Source organism: Macrotis lagotis, chromosome 6 (assembly GCF_037893015.1).
Source record: "Macrotis lagotis isolate mMagLag1 chromosome 6, bilby.v1.9.chrom.fasta, whole genome shotgun sequence".
Lineage (NCBI taxonomy): Eukaryota > Metazoa > Chordata > Mammalia > Peramelemorphia > Peramelidae > Macrotis > Macrotis lagotis.
The window spans coordinates 89467311-89493871 of NC_133663.1; the positions used below are offsets into that span (position 1 = coordinate 89467311).

Below are 26561 nucleotides of genomic sequence, written 5' to 3' on the forward strand. Positions count from 1 at the left end.
TACTTGAAGGGAGAGGGGAAATGAGGATAGGGGTATGTATCTCTTCCTCACTTCTGAGACAGTTGGGTTTGGAGATACTCAAGTAAAGCATGCTCTGTTTTTCTCTTGGTCCTATTCTTTTTTTTTTAATGATTTTGCAAGGCAAATGGGGCTAAGTGACTTGCCTGAGGCCACACAGCTGGGTAATTATTAAGTGTCTGAGGTCACATTTGAACTCAGGTACTCCTGACTCCAGGGCAGGTGCTCTATCCACTGTGCCACCTAGCCACCCCTGCCAAAATATTCCTGACTGCAATGGAACTTTCCTACCTGATAGGTTCTTTCATTTCCCAGGAATTACTTCCTATCTTTTAACATCAAGTGACTGTTTTTTTAACCTTTATTTTATGGCCTAAGAGACAATAGGGTCCAGTGAGTAGAGGTCTAAGCTTGGAATCAGGGAAATCTGAATTCAAATACTGTGTGTAATATAATGCTAGATAAATGACCAGATACAAACTACTTACCTTCTTAATTCTCCATTAAGAAAATAAATTCAGGGGTGGCTAGGTGGCACAGTGGATAGGGCACTGGCCCTGGAGTTAGGAGTACCTGAGTTCAAATCTGACCTCAGACACTTAATAATCACCTAGTTGTGTGGCCTCGGGCAAGCCACTTAACGCCATTTGCCCTTGCAAAAAGCTTTTAAAAAAAAAAGAAGAAAATAAATTCAATAAACTCCCAGGGCTCCCTATCACTTTTAGGATCAAACTCCAATCTTTTGACTCTTCACAGATGAGCCCCAGCATCCCTTCCCAGGCTTATTATATATGTTACTTCCCTCACACATGCTATGGTACAGTTAAATAAAACTTATCATTCCTCCTGTGCGATAGTCCATATCCTATCTGCCATCTAATGTGTCCTATTACCTCACCTCTGCCTCTTGGGACTCCTAGCTTCCTTAAAGACTCAATCCAAGAATCAACTTCCACATCAAACCCTGCCAGCTCCTAAAATTTCCTCTCTGCCTGCCCTTCCCCACCTCCACCAATTACTATATGGTATCTATTTTGTATAATTGTATACAATTTTGTATGCATATATTGGTCTTCCCTAATGGAATGTGAGCTCCTTGAGAGCAGGGGCTGTTTCACTTCTGTCTTGTACCCCCCATCATTATGCTGGCAAACAGTAGATACTTATTAAATGCTTATTGGTTAATTGGTATGTGTATCTTGTTATTATGATTATTTCTATACTATAACTGTTAAAATTCTCTGCCACATACTCAGCAATTTATTCCTCCCTATGCCCATTCTTCTTTCTCTCACTTGTTCTGTAATTCTGTCTCCTAGGCAGAAAACATTAATGAGAATAGTTGTGCAGGTGGGGAGGTATAGAGGAGGAAAAAAAGAACTGAAAGATGAAACTGAAAAGTCCTTTCTGAGGAAAGAGCGCGCGTTCCTCGATGTAGCGAGGGCCGCAGGAGGAACGTTCTGTCGTCGCTGGCGGTTTACACGGAGGATTCGGAGCCGGAGTCGGACAGTGAGGCTGGGGTGGAAGCGGCTGGGAGCGCGACCGCAGCGGAGGAAAAAGGTGGCTTAGTATCTGAAGCCTATGGAGATGAAGGTGGTTATGAGGAAGAGGATGAAGAAAACAGCAGACCATCGGAAGATGACGATTCAGAGACTGAAAAACCTGAGACTGATGACCTAAAGGAGTTTTCAGAACTGGAAAAGCGAGATCCCCAGGAGCTGGTTGCTTCCTTCTCCGAGAGAGTGAGGGACATGTCTCCTGATGAGATTAAAATCCCCCCAGAGCCACCTGGCAGATGCTCGAATCACCTCCAGGACAAGATACAGAAATTATATGAGCGGAAAATAAAAGAAGGGATGGAATTTCGGAATCCCAGCATCTACGAGAAGCTTATCCAGTACTGTTCAATTGATGAACTTGGCACCAATTATCCCAAGGATATGTTTGACCCCCATGGATGGTCTGAGGATTCCTACTATGAGGCTCTAGCCAAAGCACAGAAGATTGAAATGGACAAATTAGAAAAGGCCAAAAAGGAGAGAGCAAAAATTGAGTTTGTGACAGGCACCAAGAAGGGCACCACAACCAATGCCGCTGCCACTACAACCACCACAGCCAGCACTGCAGCTACAGATGCTCAGAAGAGAAAGAGTAAGTGGGATTCTGCCATCCCAGTGACAACGATAGCCCAGCCTACCATCCTTACCACCACAGCTACTTTGCCAGCTGTTGTCACAGTGACAACTAGTGCTAGTGGTTCCAAGACCACAGTCATCTCAGCTGTAGGCACCATCGTGAAGAAAGCCAAGCAGTGATGGACCTGGGACATGGTTGGACATGCTTCTTGTTGAAGGACAGGAAATGCAACTGCAGGATCTTGCCAAGACCATGACCCCAAGATGTGGAATGCCTCCTTGGACATAGCAACCTGTGCAGTCACTGGACTGAGACTTTCCAAAGAACTTCCCATCAACAAAGGGACAGGTTTCTGTCTTGCCAACCCTGACAAAACATTCTCCTTTTAGTCCTAGTGAGAGAATTTGTTGCCCAAACGGAAAGACTCTTGTTGCTGATCAGGGCAGTACAGACTGCTTGCAGCCATGTTAATTTGGCATCTGTTGCTCTATTAAAAGTGCTATATCAATATAAAAAAAAGTACTTTCTGACTCAATGACTACCCATTATATCATTTGCAGTAGCTTCTAGAAAAAGGTGATTGGGAACCCATACTTTTTCCTTTTGGTTTCAGCAGTTGCTATCTAGAATAGGGGACTCCAAATTCCCTTGGAGCCATGGCAAATCTCTAAGGAGTTTAGGATCAATGAAACAGAGGATGGGAAGATGGGTCATATCCTGCTTGTCCCAGGATTATCAATGGAGACTTGTCTCCCACAAATATGTCACCTTTCATATGCACTATTACCTAACTCCAATACCCTTCCTGAACCTGGGTGACCTTTTTCCCCCTTTGGTATCAGACAGAACAGTTATAATCTAACCAGAGCACCAACACCAGCGGAGTAGATATTCTTGATAAAGTTCCAGTCCCAATACTTGTTCTAATATTCCCATCATCTTGTGGATGTAGTAGTTTCTTCTCAAAAAAGAAATGTTCTCTCTGCATATTAGAACTGTAGTAAATCAATCAGAGCCCAACCGCTTTCCTTTTTTTCCCATTTTTAGTATGCAGGCTGAGCAAGCATGAATTTTTTTTAGGTATTTTTGTTTTGTTTTGTTTCCTGTTTTTGGTAAGGCAATAGGGTTGTGGCTTGCCCAAGGCCACATAGCTAGGTAATTATTAAGTGTCTGAGGCCATATTTGAACTCAGGTACTCCTGATTCCAGGGCTGGTGCTCTATTCACTGCGCTGATTTTTCAACCTTTTCCCTTTTCCCTCAAAATCTACCCTTTAAAATATTTTTAACTAATTATTCAATTTGTTTTTATGACTGCCTTGATACATTATCCTAAAAATAAGTATAACTGATGAAAATAAATTGTAAGACTGATGATTACAGATTAAAAAAACACAATATAATCTAAAATTACAATAGCTGATACACATTAGAATTTAAAAGATTAGTCATGACTTCAAAAGACTAATAAACAGTATATCTCACCTTTAAGTAGAGAGTTACTGAATTAGAGGCACACAATGAAATATACATTTTCAGATATTGCTATCATTGATTCATTCCAAGAAAAAGCTATGAACTGAAACTCATATATTAGGCTAGTGAGTGATGAAAGATATTTAAAAAAAGAGCATCAATAAAACATTTTTTAGAAAAAATACTCAGAAGAAAACAGTGCAGTAGTGGATTCAATCATGTTTTAGATGTATATGTATAGTGTGTCTGTCTTTAAATAAACTATGTAACAGAAATCCACAGAAAGTCCTCTTTCAAGTTATCTGTATACTGAAATATCTGGGTTTGATGATGATTTTAAAGTTCACAATAAAAATAATTTAAAGAACTTTCACAAACATCTCATTGGATTTTCATAATTTAACTATGAAGTGAATAGTTCAAATAATATCCTATTTCACTTTATAGATGAAGCAACTGAATGACTTGTCCAATGTCCTACAAAGAATGAGTGGTAGGGAAGACTTAAGCTAGGTCTTCTGATTGCAAATCTGTTTTTTTTTCCACCATAACAAGCTCTCTCAAATTATTGGAAATTGGTTTCCAATAGAAGAGATTCTCTCCTCTATAGATAACCAGAATTTAGAATACTATTTAAGGTTTCTTTACATTTGTTGATCATTACTTTTGCAACTTTTAACTCTACAATGTACATACTATTGGGACTTAAGTTACTTCAGTTTTGTGCTTACTGATCCATTAAAGTTTAAGACAAAATGATAATTTGGGACTAGGAAGGTTGAGACAACTACTTTTGCAAAGAGTGCATGATGATAATTGTCTGAGAAGCTCTTCTCAAACAAATTTGATAACTGACCGATTGGGAACTATAACCTAACTGAAAAGGATTGGAAAAGTGGCTGTCTTTTTTTTCCATGACTAATCAAAATTAAAATTAATTTAATGAATCATAATTTTAATTTTTACATGTAGATTTTAAGGTAGAGCTTATGAATTTAATGTTTAATCTTTGGTTGTTAATATAAACTATCATAGAAAATATATCCCTAAGTGTTTAAGTTAATGTAATTTTTGTAAGATGACTAATCCCATGACAACCTGTAGGATTAATTTCAGCCCTTCAGACAAAGTTTCATTCTTAGGGCAATGCCAGAGAATCCTTTTAATAATTTCCATTCTTGACATCATAAACATCTTATTGTTCTCCACCTCTTTGTACACTCAAGTTCCAAATACTTGCGCCAAGGCAATAGTATTCTTTTTTAAAAATATATATTCATTTTTTTGAGTTCCATATTTGTTGACCTTCTCCAGTTCTTCCCCTACCCATTGAGAAGGCAAGCAATATAAAATTTATTATATATGTGAAATCAAGCAAAAATCTATTTCCATATTAGCCATGTTGCAAAAAAAGCAAAAAAAGAAAACAAAAAATATGCTTGTCTGCATTCTGAGTTCATCAGTTCTCTTTCTCTGAATGTAGATAAGTTTTTATAACTTTAAAAGTTTATTATCAATACAATAATACTATTACTGTGTATAATGATCTACTAGCTCACTTCACTTTGTCAGTTCATATAAATCTTCCCAGATTTTTTTGAGGCTATCTTGCTTTTCACAATAGTATTTCATCACCATCATATACCACAATTTGCTTATCTATTTCCCAATTCATGGGCATCTCATTTTCAAATTCTTTACCACCAAAAAAAGAACTGCTATAAATATTTTTGTTCACAATAATCTTCCTTTTTCTTTAATCTCTTTGGGATATATACTTAGTAGTAGAGATTACTGGGTCAAACCCTTTGGATATAGTTCGAAATTGTTCTCCAAAATGATTCGACCAGTTCACAGCTTAACCAAGGGTATATTAGTGTACCTATTTTTCCATATTCCTTCCAGCATTTGTCCTTTTCCTTTTCTGTCATGTTAGCCAATCTGTTAGATGAGAGTTGGTACCTCAGAATTGTTTTAATTTGCATTTCTCTAATAGTGATTTGGAATGTTTTTATAAGATTATAGATAACTTTGATTTTTTTCTTCTGTAAAATGCCTGTTCAAATCCTTTCACCATTTTATCATTTTGGGAATGGCTTTTATTTTTATAAATTTGACTTAGTTACCTATATAATTGAGAATAAGACTTTTATCAGATAAACTGTTTATACCTCCTCTGCCCCAGTTGCCTTCTTTCCTTTTAATTTTGGCTACATTAGTTTTGTTTGAGCAAAAGTTTCTTAACTTCATGTAATCAAAATTATTCATTTTACCTCTATAATCATCTTGATCTCTTATTTGGTCATAAATTCTTCCCTTATCCATATATCAAACAGATAAATTTTTTGTGTTCTACAAATCTGCTTATTATTCCATCCTTTATGTTTAAATTATGAACTAATTTAACATTATCTTGGTACATAGTGTAAGATATTAATCTATCCTGTATACTGCCAGACCACTTTCTAGCTTTCTCAGCATTTTTTATCAGAGAATGAGTTCTTGCTCCCAAAGCTTAGGTCTTTGAATTTATCAAACACCATATTACTCTGGTCATTTATTACTGTGATTTGTGTATCTAATCTATTCCACTGATTTTCACCTCTTTCTTAGCCAGTGCCAGGTTGCTGTTTTTTTAAGATTGCTATTTTGTAATATAGTTTGAAATCTGGTACTTCTAGGCTGCCTTCTTTTATTTTCATTAATTCCTTTGATATTTTTGACTTTTTGTTCTTCCAGATGAGTTTTTAAAATTTTTTTCTAACTCCATAAAATAATTCTTTAGTACTTTGATTGACATTGGCATTGAATAATAAGTTGATTTAAATAAAATTTCATTTTGTTATATTGACTTGTTCTACCCATAAGCCATCAAAATTTCTCCAATTTGGTTAAATCTGTCATGTGTGAAGGGAATCTTGTAATTGTGTTTATATAGTTCCTATGTGTGTCTTGACTGGCAGACTCCCCACAATTTTATACTCTTGGCAACTAAGTGGAATTTTTCTTTCTATTTCTTCTAAGTTTCTGTGGAAATATGCTAGTGTGGGGGTACTTATTGGTGAAAGCCATAATAATACAAACTAAAATTAATACAAACAAAAAGAAAGCACACTGACCACACACACACAGCCAGGGCATGATAAGCCTTGTATGTCTGGGATTCTAACCCAAACAATACTGATATGGCACTCAGGTATCTGGAACCCAAGCCCAGTGCTAAACAGAGTAACGCAAAATTTCAGCCAATCTTCATTAACATACTCTATAACTCCTCTTCCCTTGATCTGTTTTACATAATTGCCATGGGACTTTCTTGGGGGAGCGGGGGTCCTTTTGGGAGGGATACAAAAATGTCATCTGACTGCCACCCTAGACTGGCCCAATGTAAGTGACCTACTTTCTACTTTGGTAACATGTTGAGTCCCTTGTTTGGGGGATCCTTGAATATCTCACTGCACAGGGAATTCTGGAAAAGGTAACTGGCATAGTTGGCAAGATGCTGAAGAAATGCCAAAGGGAGATGGAGCAAGATAGGGAGAAGTTTCATCATGACCTAGTACCCACATATGGGGTGGACCCATGTGTTGGACTCATTGTGTGAAAATGGGGACTTGCTGAAAATACTTCTAGACCTCTAAATCTTCCTCATGCCAATTTGCTTAGATTGGAGAAGCAAGTGAGAGTAGGTGTGGAATAACCAACCCCACAGAATTTAGGATAGCTATCATAAAAGTGAAGTTTAGCTGGAGTAGGTACGTAAGAGGGAGACACTTATTTAAAGATTGGATTTCCTGTCAACCCAGCTGAGGGAAGTTAAGCACTTAGAAAAGAAGAAAAGATATGTAGAAATGGATATGAATTGAAAATATAAGTTTAGGATTATTTTGTTGTTGTGTTTTTGTTTCTGTCTGTGTATATGTTCCCCATTGATACCTTGTATCCAAAGATGATCTTATTCCCCCTAAGGGGATTGCTGCAAGCCAAATTTTATACCTATTTTTGTGATTGGAAAAGATGCTCATTTTTTTCCACATCTGATATTTTGTTTTATTTTTCCAATTACATGTTATGAAAGTTTTCCAACATTCATCCGTGTGTATATGTACATTTATAAGTTACATAATTTCCTTCTAACCTCCCTTCCCAACCCTCTCCCTTCAACATCAGTCTGGTGAACACTGTACATATACATTTGTGTTTAACATGTTTATAGATTAGTCATTTTCTGTATGAGGAATTAGGATTAAGGGAAAAGAAAGAAAACATGAGATATGAAAGAAAAATAAGAGAAATTTTTAAAAAGTGAACATAGTGTTCATTTAGATTCTATGGGTTTTTCTTTTTTTGTTGTTTTCTTCTGGAAGAATTTTATAATTGCTAGTATCGTCTATAGCAGGTCTCCCAGGACTGTCCTAGCTCTCTGAACTGCTGAGAGGAGCTGCATCCATCAAGGCTGACCACAATGCTGTGGTTAATGTGTACAATGTTCTCTTGGTTGTTCTCCTTTCACTCAGCCTAAGTTCCTGAAATTCATTCCATGCCTCTCTAGAGTCCAACTATTCATGGTTTCTTATAGAACAATAGTACTCTATAATATTCATATACCATAATTTGTTCAGCTATTCCCCAGTTGATGGGCATCCCCTCATTTTCTAATACTTTGACACTATAAAAAAAGCTGCTATGAATATTTTGGAACATGGGACTTTTCCCATTTTTATGATTTTTCCCCCTGGATATTGGCCTAGTATTGCTATTTCTAAGTTAAAAGGTATACTTAGTTTTATTGTTCTTTGGGCATAGTTCCATATTGATCTCCAGAATGGTGGGATCAATTCACAACTCCACCAGCAATGCATTCATGTCTCAATCCTCCAATAACCTCTCCAATATTGATCATTTTCCCTTTTTTTGTCATTTTAGCCAATCTGAGAAATGGGAGGTGGTACCTCATTGTTGTTTTCATTTGCATTTCTCTAATCAGTAATGATTTAGAGTATTTTTTCATATGATTTTATATATATAGCTTTAATTTCTTTGTTTGAAAACTGCCTGTTAATATCCAAAAATATGCATTTTAACTTGATTTGTAGTTCTAAAGTCTAAGGTAGTAAGGAATTTTCAGCACTGCCGAATTGCTGTTTTGTTTGTATTCTTGTATCTGTTCTTATTGCCTCTATGTGTCTAGTTAATTTATTTCCTAAAATAATTTTATTCTTTTTCCTTAAAATTTATGATGTGGTCAAGTTTTTTCCATCCCACCCCTGTCCCCTAGCCCCTTACCTCCAAAATAGCTGTTTGATTGTTTTACAGCAAGAGTAGAAGGTCATTTCACAAATTATAGAGAGATTTGGGGGCTATTGCAGTGAAAATTTCAAGATTTGCACTTCAGAATTGCACTTAATCTTTGAGTTTGACTGAAATATCTAGTTTGGTATTTAGAGATTATATAAGTTAAAATTAAGCACTGAATAGTATAAATGTAATTTTTTGAATTGGAATATATATGAAATCCAAAATCTTGCTATAAATTAGATGAGACTCCTATTCATTTTATCATAAATTTCTATATTTGAATCTTAAGAATTGTCTTGCTCCTTGCCTATGCAAAGGGAGCTTATTTAAGAAATTACACTGAAAATATTTTGTTATTTTGTGAATAATATACCAACCAATTGTTAGTAGAAACCAATCTGTCAAGTTTTTATAATTGCTAAGCAATTTTTTTCTGAGAAAAAAATATGGTGTGATATGCAAATTATAAAAAAGATTACTTGAGTTTAAATTAATCATACAGCTGAGAAAGAAAGGTTTTAATAAGACATTAATTTTCTTTTAAGAACAATATGTGCTAAAATTATAAAAGAAATATTCAATGGAATAAAAGGTTTGAAATATATTGACCAAGAAAAGGAAAGGTGTGTAGTTTGAGTAATTGATTTGGAAGACTTGGGAAGAGAAATAATAAAGGCTTAAGAGAAAAAAGAAAGGACTAAGAAGTTTTGGGTTTGTGAATCAAAAGAGAAATGAAAGATGGTTTAAGCATGTTGAGAGGATATGAGCAAATTTGACTTTAAGAAGAAAGATTGAATATGAAACTTGATCTGACTTGATCTGAAATTCAATATAGAAAAAAATTATAGAGAGCTATGAGTCAGTTGATAACCTATTAATTCTATATGAGATTGTGGAACCCAGATTTCAATTAAATTAAAATATGCTCACAAGTGTGATAACTGAGGAAAATTAAATCCTAATATCAGACTTCCACTTTTACAATCTCCAGCAGTGGACTGACTGGAAATAGTAGACCTCATAATGAGAAATGCTTGGAATAAGTATCCTTGTATAAAATATAATAAATAAAATAAAAATAAAATATAAAATAAAATAAAATTATAAATTGAGATTCTAATACCATTTGGAACATAGATCCAGTTATACTGAATTCATTTTAAAACATCCTAATTTGATGTTTAATAAATTAGAATTTATTATATTATTTGATATTAAGACAAATTGGGAAAATGCATGAATTTGCTTCACATGACTGTAAAGTGCTTAAACACACTGCCTGGCATAGGGCAAACACTATGAATGTTGTTATTATTAGTTCCTTAATTAAGAGCAATTGCTTCATACCTGATAATTTTATATTGAATTTTAAATGTCAACAGTATACAGTGCCAATGATGATGAGATATGTACCTTATCAGGCATGGGCTTGTTTCAAGTTTCAAATAATAAATGTTTTTATATTGTGAAAATTGGTAAAACTTTTGTATCTATTATGTCAGGCAACTTTTTATAACTTGGATGTTATTAAAGTATGAGCTAAAAGAAACTAAAAGATGGTGAAAAAATTATTTTAAACCAGTTATGTTATTTTATCACAGTGTTTTGTAACTTCCATTTAGGGAACTAGACATTTCCACCTTTGCCTAAGTATTGTCATAATACTGAAACCTAAAATTGATAATTGATTACTGTATGTGGAAAAGGAGGTGGAATGTCAAAGAGTACAACCCATGGTAAAGTAGATGGCGTAGGCAGGTAGAGACAACAGGCTCAGTCCCTTTTCTAGGTCCTTGATTTCCCTTATTTTGTAAGCTCATCAGGTTCCTGGAAACCATCTGGGTGGGGAAGATCATCAGTTCTAGTTTGAGCTTGTTTGCGTTATGAAATTTCTAAACAATAAATTTGGCTTGCTGAGGAACTACAAGTTTATGTATAATATAGAAATGGATCTTATTGATTGACCTTTATGGCAGATGATTTAAATTTAAACTGGAGAAGAAAAGAAAAATGGAATGAAGTGAATGTTAAGTAAAATATCATATATATATGTGAGTCCTGATAAATTTTTATTTCTCTTTGCAACTCCATGAGAGGAAAAATAATCCTGTCCTATCCTAAACTGTGCCATTTAAAGTTAAAGCTCTTGAGACTGTAATTGATTTTGTTCTGAGGTTTGAATTCAGGTATAATTGTCTAAGTGATAATTCAGTAATCCATCATTGGAAAGAAATACCACAAGCTACTCAGAGGGAATGAGATGCTAAATTGTTACAGAAGGTTATCTATTTCTGGGAGAAAGTCAAAAGGACAACCTTTGGCTTAGCCTAAGATATTACCCTTCTGGCTCAGTTCCCTCATCATGTACCTTTTCACAGGAATGTTTCCCACCTTGTTATTCCTAAGTCTAGCTCTGAGATGGAATTGTTAATGCAATGGCTGGTTGACATCTGTGACTTTTACCTGAAGTCAAATGAAGCTAAGGGTGTTTTATCCTCTATATATATGTGTGTGTTGAGTCATCAAACACCAGTTTGATGTTGTTATGATCATATTCCAGCTTTTTCTGTCTTTATAGCAAATTTCTACAATATAAACAAGTGGTCAATGGAAGACATGGGTGTATGCACAATATATCCTGCTATCATACAGTGTTTCCCTATGTGCTGAAAAGAAGGGCATTGTCTTGAATGGGGAACTGCCAAGAGATATATGCTGGATTCTTCTCTTATCTTGCTTCTGTCCTCCTTTGCTATTGCTGTTTATATTGTTTTTGTGGTTTATTTTTATAAATGGGGCCATCCCTTCTGGTTGTGCCAAAAAACCCTAAAACCCCAGTATAGAACTGACCCAGAGACACTATTAGATATCCAAAAAGAATGTATGGCTTTCAGGGGTGGAATATAGGGCCTATTGATGAAAACTATAGTAATGTAAACCAAGATTAATGTAAACAAAAAGAAAGCACCTTGAGCAGAGCATGACCTGTACCATGACCAGTCCATAACCTTTCCTGTCCAGCCCAAACAGCAATGATATGGTAACCAAGTGTTTGGGACCACACAGTGCTGAGCAGAGAAAATCCCAAAGTAACAGTCAATCCTCTCTCACATACTCTTTAGCCCCTCCTCCCTCTGTCTGTTTTCCATAACCATGGGGTTTTGGAATAGAGGGTCTTTTATAGGGATCCAAATATGTTATCTGGCCACTACCCTAGACTGCCCTAATCCATTCTGATTATTAAACTGCTTATATAATTAATCTGAAGCTTTTATCCTCTTTCTTTAGTATTATATTGGGTCCCTTATTTGGGAGATCCTTGAATATCCCATTGCAAGGGGAATTCTGAGCACATCACCTGATGATTTATGTGAATTTATTTTATACTCAAGCTGTTAATTCTATTTTCATAATTTTCTTGCATTGCCTATATGTACATTTCCAATTTTTCTTCTATTGCTCTTATTTTATTTTTAAAAATATTTTTTTGCTCTTTTTTAATCTCTTTCTTTAGTTCTTCTAGGAATTCTTGTTGGTCTTGTGTCTGAGCTTCATCCTTCATAGAGACTTTTATTATTTTGAAAGCATAGTATTTCAACTTGTCTGGGGCTACCCTGTCACCATAGAAGCTTTTGATGGTCTGATTCTTTGTTGTTGTTTACTCATTGTTTCAGTCCACTTCTTGAATTTGAACTTCATGGTAGAGTTAGGTTCTGCCCGCATCTGAGTGGAGGTGAGAGAGATCACTGTCCCATCTTTAGGTTTTTTCACCTTGTTTTGGGTTCTTTTTTTTATGATTTTGCAAGGTAAATAGGGATAAGTGGCTTGCCCAAGGCCACACAGCTAGGTAATTACTAAGTGTCTGTGGTCAGATTTGAACTCAGGTACTCCTGACTCCAGGGCAGGTGCTCTACCCACCGCACCACCTAGCTGCCCCACCTTGTTGTTTTCACAGTTATTTCTGGGGTCTGTAAGTTTTCAGTGCTTCAAAGGTGATGTCATCTGTGGAGAAGTGTAGCAGAGGAATGACCCTTGTTCCCTTGTGACCATAAGTGCTGACACTCTGCCCTGGAACTACAATCCAGAACTTATTGACAGACAACAGAGCTGCCAAATGGCATCCTGGTACTATGTCTGTTGCTGCTATTATCACTGACACTTCCATTGTCTCCAAGATCTATAGTTGGTGCAGAGACCTCCCTCTGGGCATAGTCCTCTTCTTCTAAACTCCTAAATTGTCCTGCCTGGAAAAAAACATGTCTCATGTCAACCATTTTTTGGCTATGTCACTCCTGAATTCAATTTAATATATTATTTGGAGGGTAATGTTGAGAAAATTCAGCTAGAATGTCCCTTCTACTCCACCATCTTGGTTATATCTCCCTACCCTCCTTTTCATTGCCATTTGTTTCATCCCTGATCTTATTGTAAATGCTTCAAGTTCATCCCCATTACATATAATGCCTGTAGCTGAGGAATGACCCTTGTTTAAATAGATGTTACTTATCATTTTTTTTAGGTGTTTGTAAGTCAAAAGGGGTAAGTGGCTTGCCCAAGGCCACACAGCTAGGTAATTATTAAATGTCCGCGGCAGGATTTGAACTCAGGTAATCCTGACTCCAGGGCTGGTGCTCTATCCACTGTGCCACCTAGCCACCCCATATTACTTAACATTTTTTTTAAGAAAAACTCCATTTATTCCTAATTCCGTAGTATTTTTAATAGAAACAGGTGCTGTATTTTATCAAAGGCCTTTTCAGTATCTATTGATGCTGAAATCTTCTAAGTATCCTTTTAACTATACCAAGAGAAATACAATTCTCAAGAATATTATCTTTCTATGTAGGGATGTAGGTAGTTTAGTCTTATTAACTAATTTTTTTTCTTTCCCTACACCTTTTAATGCATCTCTTGAGTCTTATATTTAAAGATCAAATTTTCTATTCAGTCAGAACTGGTCTTTTATCAGGTAAATTTGAAAGTTTTCTGTTTCATTGAAAATTCATTTTTTCCCTGAAAGAGTATGTTGAATTTTGCAAGGTAATTGATTCTTGATTGTAATCCAAGTTCCTTTGCCCTCTGGAGTATCATATTTCAGGCCTTCTGATTCTTTAATGTTGAACCAGATAAGTTCTGCATAATCTTGACTGTGGCTCCCTAATATTCAATTACTTCTTTTTTATCAACTTGCAATATTTTTCTCCTTTAGCCAAGAATTTTGAAATTGGATTCCGATAGTCCTGGGAGTTTCTATGTTGAGATCTCTTTCAGGGGGTGATCAATGTGTTCTTTCAAGGACTATTTTATCTTCTTGATCTAGGATATTAGGGCAGTTTCCCATGATAATTTCCTACATGAAATTGTTCAGACTGTTTTTGATTATGGTTTTCAGGTAGACAGACCAATAATTCACAAATCATCTCTTCTGGATCTATTCTCCATCATCTTCTCTTAAGAAGTATTTTACATTTTCTATTTTTCAGCTTTTTTGGTTTTATTTGATGGTATCTTGGTGTCCAACTGAGTCATTAGTTTCCATTCATTCAATTCTAATTTAGGGGGTTTTGTTTCCTTTTAGTTAACTTTTGTGTTTCCTTTTCTAGTTGGTCAGTTTTACTTTTACCTTTTCATGTGTCTCTTGAACCTCCTGTTTGATGTCCAAATTTTCTATTTAGCTCTGGTCTTTTCATCAGAAATTTTTGGAATTCTTCCGTTTTGTTAAATGTCCATCTTTTTCCCTGGAAGAAAAGGCTCAGCTTTGTGGGAAAGTAGATTCTTGGCTGCATTCCAAGCTCCTTTGCTCTTCGAAATATCTTATTCCAGGCCCTTCGATCCCTTAATGTTGATGCAGCCAGGTCCTGCACAATCCTTACTGTGGCTCCTTGATATTTAAATTGTTTCTTTCTGGCTGCTTGCAGGATTTTCTCTTTTATCTGATAGTTCTGGAGTTTGGCCACAACATTCCTTGGCATTTTCATTTTAGGATCTTTTTCTGGTGGGGATGGTTGTACTCTTTCAATAACTACTTTGCCCTCCAATTCCATGATATCAGGGCAGTTTTCCATCACTAGATCCTGTAATATTAAGTCCAGGCTTTTTTTCTCTTCAATGTTTTCAGGAAGTCCTATAATTTTCAGGTTGCCCCTCCTTGATCTATTCTTGAGGTCAGTGGTTTTGTTGATGAGGTATTTTACATTTGCTTCTATTCTTTCTATTTTTTGATTTTGTTTAACTGTCTCTTACTGTCTCGTGGAGTCATTAGTTTCTGTAGACTCCATTCTTTTTTGGGGGGAGGAGTTTTCTTCATTAACCTTTTGCAACTCCTTTTCCAATTGGTCAATTCTACTTTTGAAAGAGCTTTCCATTTGACCAATTGAGGTTTTGAGAGAATTAATTTCTTTTTGCATTTGCCCATTTGAAGATCTGAGAGATTTATTCTCATTTTGTATTTGTCCAATTGTACTTTCTAAGGTTTTGTTTTCTTGTTGCAAGGTATTAATTGTCTCCCCCAAATTTCCAGTTGATCTTTAAATTCCTTTCTTATTTCTTCAAGGAAGTCTTTCTGTGCTGAAGACCAGATTGTATTCTCCTCAGAGGTTCCAGGTGTCTCTGAGTTAGGGTCTTTCCCTCCCAAGAATTTTTCTATGGATCCACCTTTCTGCTGACCCTTCTTCATTTTGCTAAGACCTGAGTTGGGGAGGGGCTGGTTCACAGGGGCTTGGGATCACTAAAGGCTTTACTCACCGAGTGCGGTTTCTCTGGCTGGCCAGTAGGAGGTGTTGGTTGCCCTCTGGAGTGTCTGAGACCTCGGTTGAGGCCTTCTCTTTTCCTTGAAAGGAGGAGTTGGAGCTATTGAATCCTTTTGCCTTCAATCAGTGGTGGGCTTTACCCTGGCCTGAGGTTATTCCCCAGCTGGGCTGGTTCTTCTGCTCACACACCTGGGCCTGAGGCAGAAGTAGTTTGCATTTATTTGTCAGGGAAGAAGTCTGAGTTATAATGGGACTCAACAGAGGAGCCCAAGGATGGTGTCCCCAGCTCTCCTGCTCCAGAACTCTCCCCCCCAGCCCTGTCCAGAATCTCCTGTGGGACAGCTCCGATACCAGTGCCTCTGCCCCCCTGCAGACTCAAGCCCCTGCCATCTACACCGCCAATCCAGCAGGTCCGGCTCTTGGTTCCTCAGACTCCCGGTTCCAATTCAGCTGTTAATCTGGTTGATCCAGGGCTGATCCTCCCTCTGAGCCCAGACTCACCCGCCCGAATTCAGCCAAAGCTGCTGCCGGAGACAAATTCCGTGGTAGATGTTCTTTCTCCTGGCTTTTCTTTCTGGGTTATGTGGGTCAGATTTCTTTTAAGAGGTTTGTTTCATGTGATAGATGGGGAAGAGATCAGGAGACTTTAGAACTGTGCCTGTCTTCTCTTGAGCCATCTTGGCCAGAACCAGTTTCACTTTTAAAGGAATTGATTTATTTTTCCATTTGGTCAATTTTACTTTTAAAGATGTTTGGGGGCAGCTAGTGGCGCAGTGGATAAAGAGCTGGCCCTGGAGTCAGGAGGACCTGAGTTCATATGCAGCCTCAGATGCTTTAATAATTGCTTAGCTGTGTGACCTTGGGCAAATTACTTGACCCCATTGCCTTAAATAAAAAGATAATGTTTGAGGTAGCTAGATGGCACGGTGGATAGTAAGCCCTGGAAACAGTAAGACCTGAGTTCAAATGTGACCTCAGAAACTTAATGATTATCTGTGTGACCTTGGGCAAATCATTTAATCCCATTTCCTTGCAAAAATCCAAAAAAAAGATAATGTTTGCCTCAGTCAATTTTTCATAATTCTTCATAACTCTCATTTCTTCTCTCCATTTTTCTTTTTTCTTCCTTGGTTTTTCAAATCCTTTTCACATCTCTCTTCCAAGAAGTCTTTTTGGATTTGAGACTAATTCATACACTCCTTTGAGGTTTCATATATGGGCATTTTGTCACTGCTTTACTCTTCTGAAATAGCATTTTTATTTTCCCCATCAGAATAGTAACGTTCTATGGTTAGTGCTCTTCTTTTTGCTCATTTTGATAGTTGAGCTCTCATCCTGGAGTTAAGGGGGAACATTCCAAACTTTTGAACAAATTTAAACTTTGAGGATCTGGTGCCTGGTTTTCTGCTCTGGCATCTCCAATGCTCACAGTTTGTTCCCTATATTCTCTTCTTCTTGGATTTTTTTTTTGCAAGGCAGTGGGGTAAAGTGACTTGCCCAAGGTCACACAGATAGGTAATTATGAAGTATCTGAGGCCAGATTTGAACTCATATCCTCCTGATTCCAGTGTTCTATCCATTACGCCACCTAGCCGCCCCCTTATATTCTCAATATTCCTTAAATTCTAATTTTGTATAAGTTTTATAATGTAAAAACCTACTATCACTAAGTCTTTATTATTGTTGCTCAGTCATTTTCAATTGTGTCTGACTCTTCATGACTTTTGGGGGAAAGTTTCTTGGCAAAAATATGGGAGTGGGGTCAGCTAGGTGGTATAGTGGATAAAGCACCAGCCCTGGAGTTAGGAGTACCTGGGTTCAAATCGTCTCAGACACTTCATAATTACCTAGCTGTGTGGCCTTGGGCAAGACACTTAACCCCATTTACCTTGCAAAAACCTAAAAAAAAAATATGGGAGTGGCTTGTCATTTTCTTTTCTTGCTCATTTTACAGATGAGAAAACTCAAACAAAGTCATACAATTTGCCCTAGGTCACAAAGCTAGTAAATGTTTGAAGCTGAATTTGAACTCAGGTCTTCCTGACCCCAGGCCTGGTATCTCTATTTACTGTGCCATCTCTATAAATTACAAAAAAGATAAATATACATATTGGAGGAATGGACATAAATAAATTTCCTGATAGGGTATACAGTCAAAAGAAAGTTTCAAAGACATTATCTAGAAAACTTATTGGCTTTATGGATGGTAAAGAAGGAAACTTTCGGCAAGTTGGGGGTACCACAGGATCTGAGACTAACTATAGGTTCCTCTAGGAAGAGATTTATTAATAACTGCCCCCCAAATGGGTTTAATATAGCTGTCTTTCCAAATTGTCAGTTGCTCTCCATGTCAGAGTATGGATATGATCAAAGGACCCTCAGATAACATTTTTATTGAAATTTTATTTTTCCAATTACATGCAATGGTAGTTTTTAAATCATTCATCCATTTGAAAATTTATGAGTTCCATATTTTTCTGTCCACCCTCCCTTCTCTTCTCCCTCTCCCCATGTCAACAAACAGTCTGGTAAAAGTTTTAAAATACATTTGTATTTAACATATTTACACATTAGTCATGTTGGGGAAGAAGAATTAGAACCAAGAGGAAAGAAAAAATCATGAGAAAGGAAAACACAAAAGAAGTTTCATTTTAAAAAATGAACATGGGGGCGGCTAGGTGGCACAGTGGATAAAGCACCGGCCCTGGAATCAGGAGTACCTGGGTTCAAATCCAGTCTCAGACACTTAATAATTACCTAGCCGTGTGGCCTTGGGCAAGCCACTTAACCCCATTGCCTTGCAAAAACCTAAAAAAAAATGAACATGGTATATTTGACTCTGCAATCAGACTCTCTAGTTCTTTTCTCTGGATAAGGATGGCATTTTCCATAGCAGGTCTCTCAGGGTTTCCTTGATTTCTGAACTACTGCATCCTTCACAGTTGATCATCTCACAATGTTGTTGTCAACGTAAACAGTGTTTTCTTGGTTCTATTAATTTCACTCAGCAATAATTCATGCAAGCCTGTCCATGCTTCTCTAAAGTTCTACCTCTCGTGATTTCTTTTTTTTTAGTTTTTTTTTTTTGCAAGGCAAATGGGGTTAAGTGGCTTGCCCAAGGCCACATGGCTAGGTAATTATTAAGTGTCTGAGACTGGATTTGAACCCAGGTACTCCTGACTCCAGGGCTGGTGCTTTATCCACTGCGCCACCTAGCTGCCCCTCATGATTTCTTATAGGACAGTAGTACTCCATAAATTTCATGTACCATAACTTTTCAGCCATTCCCCAATTGTTGGATATCCCTTCAATTTACAATTCTTTGCCACTACAAAAGGAGTTGCTATGATTATCTTTGAATGTTAATCTTTTCCTTTTTTTAATTATTTTTTTGGTATATAGACCTAGTATTGGTATTGCTGGATCAAAGGGTATGATAAGTTTTATTGTTCTTTGGACATAGTTCCAGATAGGTTTCCTTAAAGACTGGATCAGTTCACAACTAACTTGGAGAACATTTTAAGATTCTGAGATATCTATCCCTCTGACCTTTTGTTAGTATTAGGGTTGAACCTTAGTCAAGATATGACCTTAGTAGAGTTCCCTTTGGCTTCCTGTGGTTGTCATTATCTTTTTAGCTCTGAAGAATGAGGGAAAAAACACCCATATTCAGATATCCTTTTATTGATGAATGTTTCTCCTGTGGTGACTACACAGATTATTCTTGGAGTCTCATGATAAAGAACTGGCTGATATAGAGGAAAAGTATAAAGAAATCCTGAAGATGGAGAAGAATACTGCACAAGGAAAATTAGGTATAGCCACAATCTAAGCAGAATGATTCTTCTGTAGCATAGATTACATAGGAGCATGCAAGGAGCACAGGTTAATTGGAAAACATCTTTCAGGTTTCTCATGGGATTCTTCTAAAGCTTAGAAAAGGAAATATCCTGTCAAGAGAATGACTAAAAGAAGAGAAAACTGTTCATCAGTATGTCTAACAAGATAGGATCTCAGAAAGTCTTAATTCAGATCCCAGCTCTGCCACTCCATAGCTGGGTGACATTGTACATGAGAATCTCTTCCCCCCCCTTACTCCTCAGGGCTTTTGTAAGGTACAAAAGGTAATATGTGTAAAAGTACTTGGGGAAACGTAATAATCCTATACCTGTATGAGGCGGTAGTCTTTACCATGCAATGGAACCCATCAGCCAGACAACAAGCATTTATTAAGCACCATTATAGGCACTCTGGGAATTCCAAGAAAGCCTCCCAACCTCCCAAAAGTCCATCATCATCTTAGGTCTTTGATGGAGAAAGGACATCAGGTTTAGCTTATCTGACATATTATTAGAATCCAAGCCAATGTTCTGCTTCTCATATTAATCACCCAGGGATCTGGATGTAGTTTGGTCAGGTGTAATATAGGATGTCCCAAAAGTCTTAATGAAGTTTTCAATTGCTTTAATGACTTTTTGAATGGAATGTTAATAACTATTTGTTTATTTTGTCTTGTCTAGATGGTATGGTGAAGGAGTATAAGTATTTAAAGAATATGTTCCGAATGTACCAGGTGAGATCTAGCTACTTTGAACCATATTCAAGTATAAGGGAAGCTGAGTCTCCAATTCCAGACTTCATTTCCTGGCAGATGATCCATGGTGGGACAATCCAAATGGGGTACTCCTAGGGAGACAGAACCAGAATGGAGGTGTCTACCCCAGAAAAGAGGGACTGGTGCAGAGATCTGAAGTAAATTGAATTGAACTGTTCAATACTGGCTGCTCAGTTAAGAGTTTTAATAGGCTAGTGGGACTGCTAGTACATACTGTGATTTCCTCAGGCTTATTTTTTAACTGTCAATTTTTTCTTGGATGATTGCCTAAGGAAACAGGTTTTCTGGGACTGATGAAGCAAATTGAACAGGTTAAAGTATCAGTGTTCACTCTTAAAAAAATTAATCTCAAGGGGCAGCTGGTGGCGCAGTGGATAAAGCACCGGCCCTGGGGTCAGGAGTACCTGGGTTCAAATCTGGTCTCAGACACTTAATAATTACCTAGCTGTGTGGCCTTGGGCAAGCCACTTAACCCTGTTTGCCTTACAAAAAAAACTAAAAAAATAATTAATCTCATATTTGTGTTGATTCATTTAATTAATGCCTTTAAGCCCCTGAAAAAGGGAGAGAATGAGGATTGAGCCAACATATTTTCATTACTTTTAAATCCCACTATTGAAAATACCAGGGGCAGTTAGGTGGTGCAGTGGATAGAGCACTGGCCCTGGAGTCAGGAGTACCTGAGTTCAAATCTGGCCTCAGACACTTAATAATTGCTTAGTTGTGTGGTCTTGGGCAAGCCACTTTAACCCCATTTCCTTGCCAAAAAAACAAAACCCTTTAAAAAAAAGAAAAGAAAATACCACCAAATTCATGTGTGTGTGTAAATGAGAGAGAGAGAGAGAGAGAGAGAGAGAGAGAGAGAGAGAGAGAGAGAGTTGGAAGGTTCTTCCAGAAGCTTTCCCCTGCAGAAGAGGGAAAAAAAGTTCTCAAACTCCAGACTGGCACCAGGAGGGATTTCTAGGACAGATACTGACTTGTCGAACTAAATCCCTGTTCTTATGAGAACTCAGAGGGTCTGTCCTACATGACCCCAAATAGCTGACATTTCCATCCTTGTACAACTTACTCAGAAGGCTGTTGTTCCTTAGAGTTGAGCCTCCAGGGAAGGGCACCAAGGGACTTGGAACAAAGCAGTAAGGACTGGTATTATATCTAAAGTCTCCTTAGATCACGAAGCAATCATGAACTGATATTTTAATGGGGTTTTATTGTTTTTCAAAGGACCTTTCTCCTCCCCATATTGAAGATAGGAAGTTCATGTGCTGCTATTCCTATTTTTACAGATGAGAAAACTGAGCTTCAAAAAGATGATCTGGTTCAGTTCACATAGCCAGTGTCAGAGTCCTAATTTGAATCCAGTTCTTCTGACACGAAGCCTAGCACCCTTTCCACTATACTATCTCTATTCCAGGGGTTCTTAACTTCTTTTGTATGATGGACCCAGTGGTGTACTGGTAAATGTTTAATCACTGGCTCTCCAGGCACCCTTTTCAGTTTAATCTGCATTATTGATATTTTCTCCATCAACTTTATTAACTCTAGACCATCTATAAAACAAATCAAGTCCTGGTTTGTTTATAAGGTTTCCTGATTTCTGATGTGTAAATGCTTAACAATGAAAATTTTACGATCATTCTCAAGGTGGTTTGAACTGATACCAATATATCCTCCATAGATCCCTTTGGCAGTCTGGTGAAACCCTTTTCAGAATATTTTAAATGCATAAAATAAAATACAAAGGATTATAAATGAAATTAATAGTATTGAAAATACAGTTCTTCTGAAAAAGAAAATACAGTTCTGAAAAAAAGATTTTTAAATTCACAGACACCAGGTTAAAATCCCAGCTCTATTTGATTTTTCTTGTTTTGAAAAACTAACCATTATTTCCTAAAAATGAGCAAAACTGCCAACTAATGTGTCTTTTTATCTATATCTTAGATGGTCCTATAGGATTTTCATCTGATTCGCAATTCCAGAAGAACTCCTAAGCATAGGGATTTAACAAACCTTTATCTTCCTTAAGAAAAGAAATTCTATTCTTGCTATCATAATAGCTGTGAACATTTCATTTTTTCTCAGATGAATTCTTTAATTATTCTAAACATCAAAGCTAGAAAAATTTTGAAATTTATTTCCTGTATATCATTGTCTTTCTCCAGACAACTTATTGGTGAAGTAAAGGGTTTTGCATTATAGAACATTATTTGTATAGGCACCATCAAATCTACATCTCACTCTTCCATTTCAATAACCATGTGATTTCTAGAAAATATTTTTTTAAAGTCTCTTCCTTCTCTACTCCGGGGTATTCTTGATTTGCAAGACCATGATGTCCACAAATTTTATGGTTCTCTGTGTTGCCCTAGGACAGTATTTCAGATGAAATGGAGGAGAAGTGGTCAAGGCGGAAGACTGAATGGGAAAAGAATGAGAGATTAGAACGAGAAAAAATTCTGTTGAAACAAAGTAAGTAGAGAATCCTGAAATGTTTCTAAACTAACTCCTTTGGCATTCATTTAATGAACTTGATAAAAGTCACTGCATGCCCTTTTCATTTCCAATTTATTTTTCAGAACAATAATATAATCCAGTAATTTTTAACTTTTTTTACTTTGAGGATCTGTTTTGAACATCAAAAATTTTTGTGCATCCCCATAATCATAATTACTATACTGTGTGATACATTAGTTTGAATCAGGCTATCATTTCTTAAGTTATTGAGGCTTTTTGTGTTTTTGTATTTTTCTTTATTTATACCAATATACACTTATATTTTTTTCTCTGATTCTCCACAGAATACAGATTAACAAAGAAGTTTGAGGTGGATGTAGAGGAAGAAAAGAGAAAAATGGCAGAATTTCATCTCCAAGTCTGTGAAAAGTTCAATAAGGAGAAAGAGGTAATTCCTCCAAAGAAATAAATGATCTTAGATCTATTATGTGCCTTGACATGAATTGTGAAGTTATATCTAATAGTTTGCATTTAGGAGGCAACTCAAATTTAACTCAAATTATTTAGATGAATCCAGGAAGCCAGCATTCACAATATTGAAATAATAATAGTTAGTTTTTATATAACACTTTACAGTTTGCAAAGCTTTTTAAAAATATTATCTCATATCCTGTTTGGTCATAAGAACCATTCTCCTGATCAAGTGTTTGAACATATATCTACATTCATCAAAAGGACACAAAATCCTCTTTCCAAAGACAGTATGTGATACCTTAAGAAAAAAAGCCATGTATTATATAAAACAAGGGGCTTTGTAACAGTGACTGGATGAGTTAGTTCTTACCCCTTCTACAATTTTGTGACTTACTTAACTGATAATTCTATTTCCTTCCTTCCTTCCTTCCTTCCTTCCTTCCTTCCTTCCTTCTGTCTTTTTTCTTCTCTTTTATCTCTCTCTCTCTCTCTCTCTCTCTCTCTCTCTCTCTCTCTCTCTCTCCCTCTCTCTCTCTCTCTCCCCCTCTTCCTCTCCCTCTCTCTCTTTCTCTCCCTCTTCCTCTCCTTCTCCTTCCCTGTCCCCCTAGGTTAAGGAAGAGGATGGATTGGAAGTTGTTCTCTTGTTTCTATTATTGTTTTATCTTTTATGAATAGGCCATGCTTTCCTCTGTGTTTTCTGTGTTTGATTTAGTCTTGGTGGAGCAAAATTGATGGGAACTTAGAGAACATCTAGAACAACCTTCCTCACATCTTACAGATGAGGAACCTGAAGTCCATAGAGCTTAAGTGACTTGAGTGAGGTCACAGAGCTGGAATCTGAATCCAGGTCCTTTGACATCAAACTACCATATTCCTTTCATTGCATCATAGTGCTGGATCTGGATCTGAAATAGAAATTGCATAAGATTCACCATCAATATACTATCATTTTCAGGCATTCCTAAAACAACATGAAACAGATATGTTGAACTTAGAAGAGCTGCAAAAGGCCAAGGAGGTGAGTTGTTTGTATTTTTTTCTTCTTTGAGATTGCTGGTACACAAGTTAGTAAATTGCAAAAGTGAACCAAAGAAGACTAACTTGATAATGTGGTTCTTTAAGAATCTAAATCAATGGATCACAGCTAAGCTTTCTAGGGATTTTAGAACTTGTTACCCTTTCATGTCCTTTTAGAACTAGGACAACTCTTATGTTAGTTATAAACCAACTTAATGTATGACTTTGGTAGACCAAGTGAGTGAGAGCTTGTCTCTCCAAACCCTCTAAGATTCATACAAGGACATGGACTTTAACCATCATTTCCCATTTCTATCTTGTAACTTCATATATCCAGGGAGCCCTCCTTGGGGGAAAAAGTCTTCCCATTGCCATTGCCAGATCTCTGCTCAAGCCATTGCATACTTTGGGTTGAGTTGGATGGTGTCCTGTTCACACCTCTCATTTTGGAGATGATGAAACCAAAACATTTAATGCCAAAGAGATTAAGCAATTTGCTCATGATCCTACACAGCCATTCATAACAGAGAAAGAGTTTGAAGCCAGAGAAACCAATTCCAAATGTAGCATTCTTTCCTTCATAACAACTCCGCACAGCAGATATGACTAAGGCATTCATTTCTTAAGTGCTTCTGAAATTCCTTGATCATTTGTGTAATTTTAAGGCTTGTCACCAAAAGTCTGAAAATCAAGTGATGACATTTTTCTTTTTTCCCCCTTTTTTTTGTTAATGTAATTCACCAAAACTATCCCTTCATTTAGGGAGGGGAGAGAGTGACCTCATTGATGAAATTACAACTCCTAAAAGTATTAATGACCTGCTCATGATAACAAAGACCATAAACTGATTTGTATTACTGAAAATGAATTTTGAACATTGAGTTAGTCCCTGAAGACTAACTGTGAGTTTTTGATTGCTGGGCATTTGGACAGTTTGCTGAGAAATAGATGAAAGGGACTCCAGACCTACAGACTCCAGAAAAAGTCACCTAAAGACTAGAAAAAAAGAACCCAGTGTGAGGTTAAGTGTAGCTCATGAAATCACAATAGATTTAGACGATTACTAGACTAAAACTTTGTTTATGAGATCAAGAAATGTTTTCTGTACATTTTGCATTTTCCCCAGCTCTTAGCTTTGTAAACTTAAGTGCTCCATAAGGGCATGTGGAATTGAAATGAGTCTTTTTTCCCCCCTAATAAAGGCTGTGGAGGAAGAATTGCAGGCACAGTCACTTATTTTAGAATCACTGAACTCATCACTGTACCAATGTCAAATGGACCTCCAGAAAGAGGTGAGTTCCAGGGGAAGAGAGGGGAAATAGCAGGTGAATAAAGCATGAGATTGACATCTGGAAAACACTTTAGGTCCTCTAGTCCAACCCAATGATATTTGTAGCACAGTAGCTTGCCTCCATTAATGTAGTATGACTGCCTCGTTAAGCAGCTTGCCCAAAGAGGAGGGATAGTCATCTTTGGAAATGCCTTTCAGAAAAACCATGCGATTAATATGGACCAGACCCTCAAACAGAAAATTTCTGAAGTTGAGGAAAAATACTCACATATGTTTCAGACCTTGACAGATGAAAATCTACACCTGAGGTATGTACCCATTGAGAAAAGAATGAGATCACTGGGGTTGAAGGTGAGGTAGGGAGGGTTTTGGGGATGGGGGTAACAGGGGAGCTTACCTATACTAGTTAAAGAAAAAATCTTTGCCATTGGAAAAGAGAAAAAGTTATTTAAGTTCCCTAAATCTAGTTTGTGGAAATGATTTGGAGATCAAATTTCAAATAAATTTGCTAGACCATTCATTTTTCTGATTCTCATTAAATTATATTTTATTACTATTTTCTCTTTTTTGAAAGTTCATTTTGAATGAAAGTTTTTTTTTAAATCAAACATTTCCACATAGAGAGCAGAACAAAAAAAGAGGATTAGATATAAAACCACTTCATCTCCTTACATGGGGCATTTTTGTTGACTGTACCCCATGTTTGAAATTCTGTCCCTCTTCATCTCCACTCCCTGGCTTCTCTAGCTTCCTTCAAATCTTAGCTAAAATCATACTTTCAACAGGAAGCTTTTCTGACCCCTTCCAATTCTAGTACTTTCCCTATGTTGATCATTCCAACTTCCATTTATCCTAGATATTAACAGCTTTCTTGTAAATAGGTTTTTCCATGATATCTCCCCCACTGACTGTTAAATCTGTGAGAACAGGAGCTGTCTTTTGCCTTTCTTTTTTTTTACCCAGCTCTTGAAACATTGCCTAGCACATAGTAATAAATTAATAAATGTTTACAGAGTGATTGACTGACATAAA

The 26561-nt window shown here is 36.8% G+C and overlaps 1 protein-coding gene and 1 pseudogene across 5 annotated transcripts in view; both read left to right on the forward strand.

Annotated features, from left to right (window-relative positions):
* FLACC1 (flagellum associated containing coiled-coil domains 1) overlaps positions 1-26561 on the forward strand; it is a 63206-nt gene that overhangs the window by 20098 nt on the left and 16547 nt on the right. For all 5 annotated transcript variants that reach the window (XM_074192583.1, XM_074192585.1, XM_074192584.1 and 2 more), the window contains 7 exons: positions 19393-19490; positions 20196-20248; positions 22663-22762; positions 23092-23195; positions 24177-24239; positions 25441-25530; positions 25728-25837. In XM_074192583.1, the coding sequence (XP_074048684.1) occupies positions 19393-19490; positions 20196-20248; positions 22663-22762; positions 23092-23195; positions 24177-24239; positions 25441-25530; positions 25728-25837 (618 nt within the window). The remainder of the gene's footprint in view (positions 1-19392; positions 19491-20195; positions 20249-22662; positions 22763-23091; positions 23196-24176; positions 24240-25440; positions 25531-25727; positions 25838-26561) is intronic.
* Positions 35-2668, forward strand: LOC141491501 (SAP30-binding protein pseudogene; annotated as a pseudogene).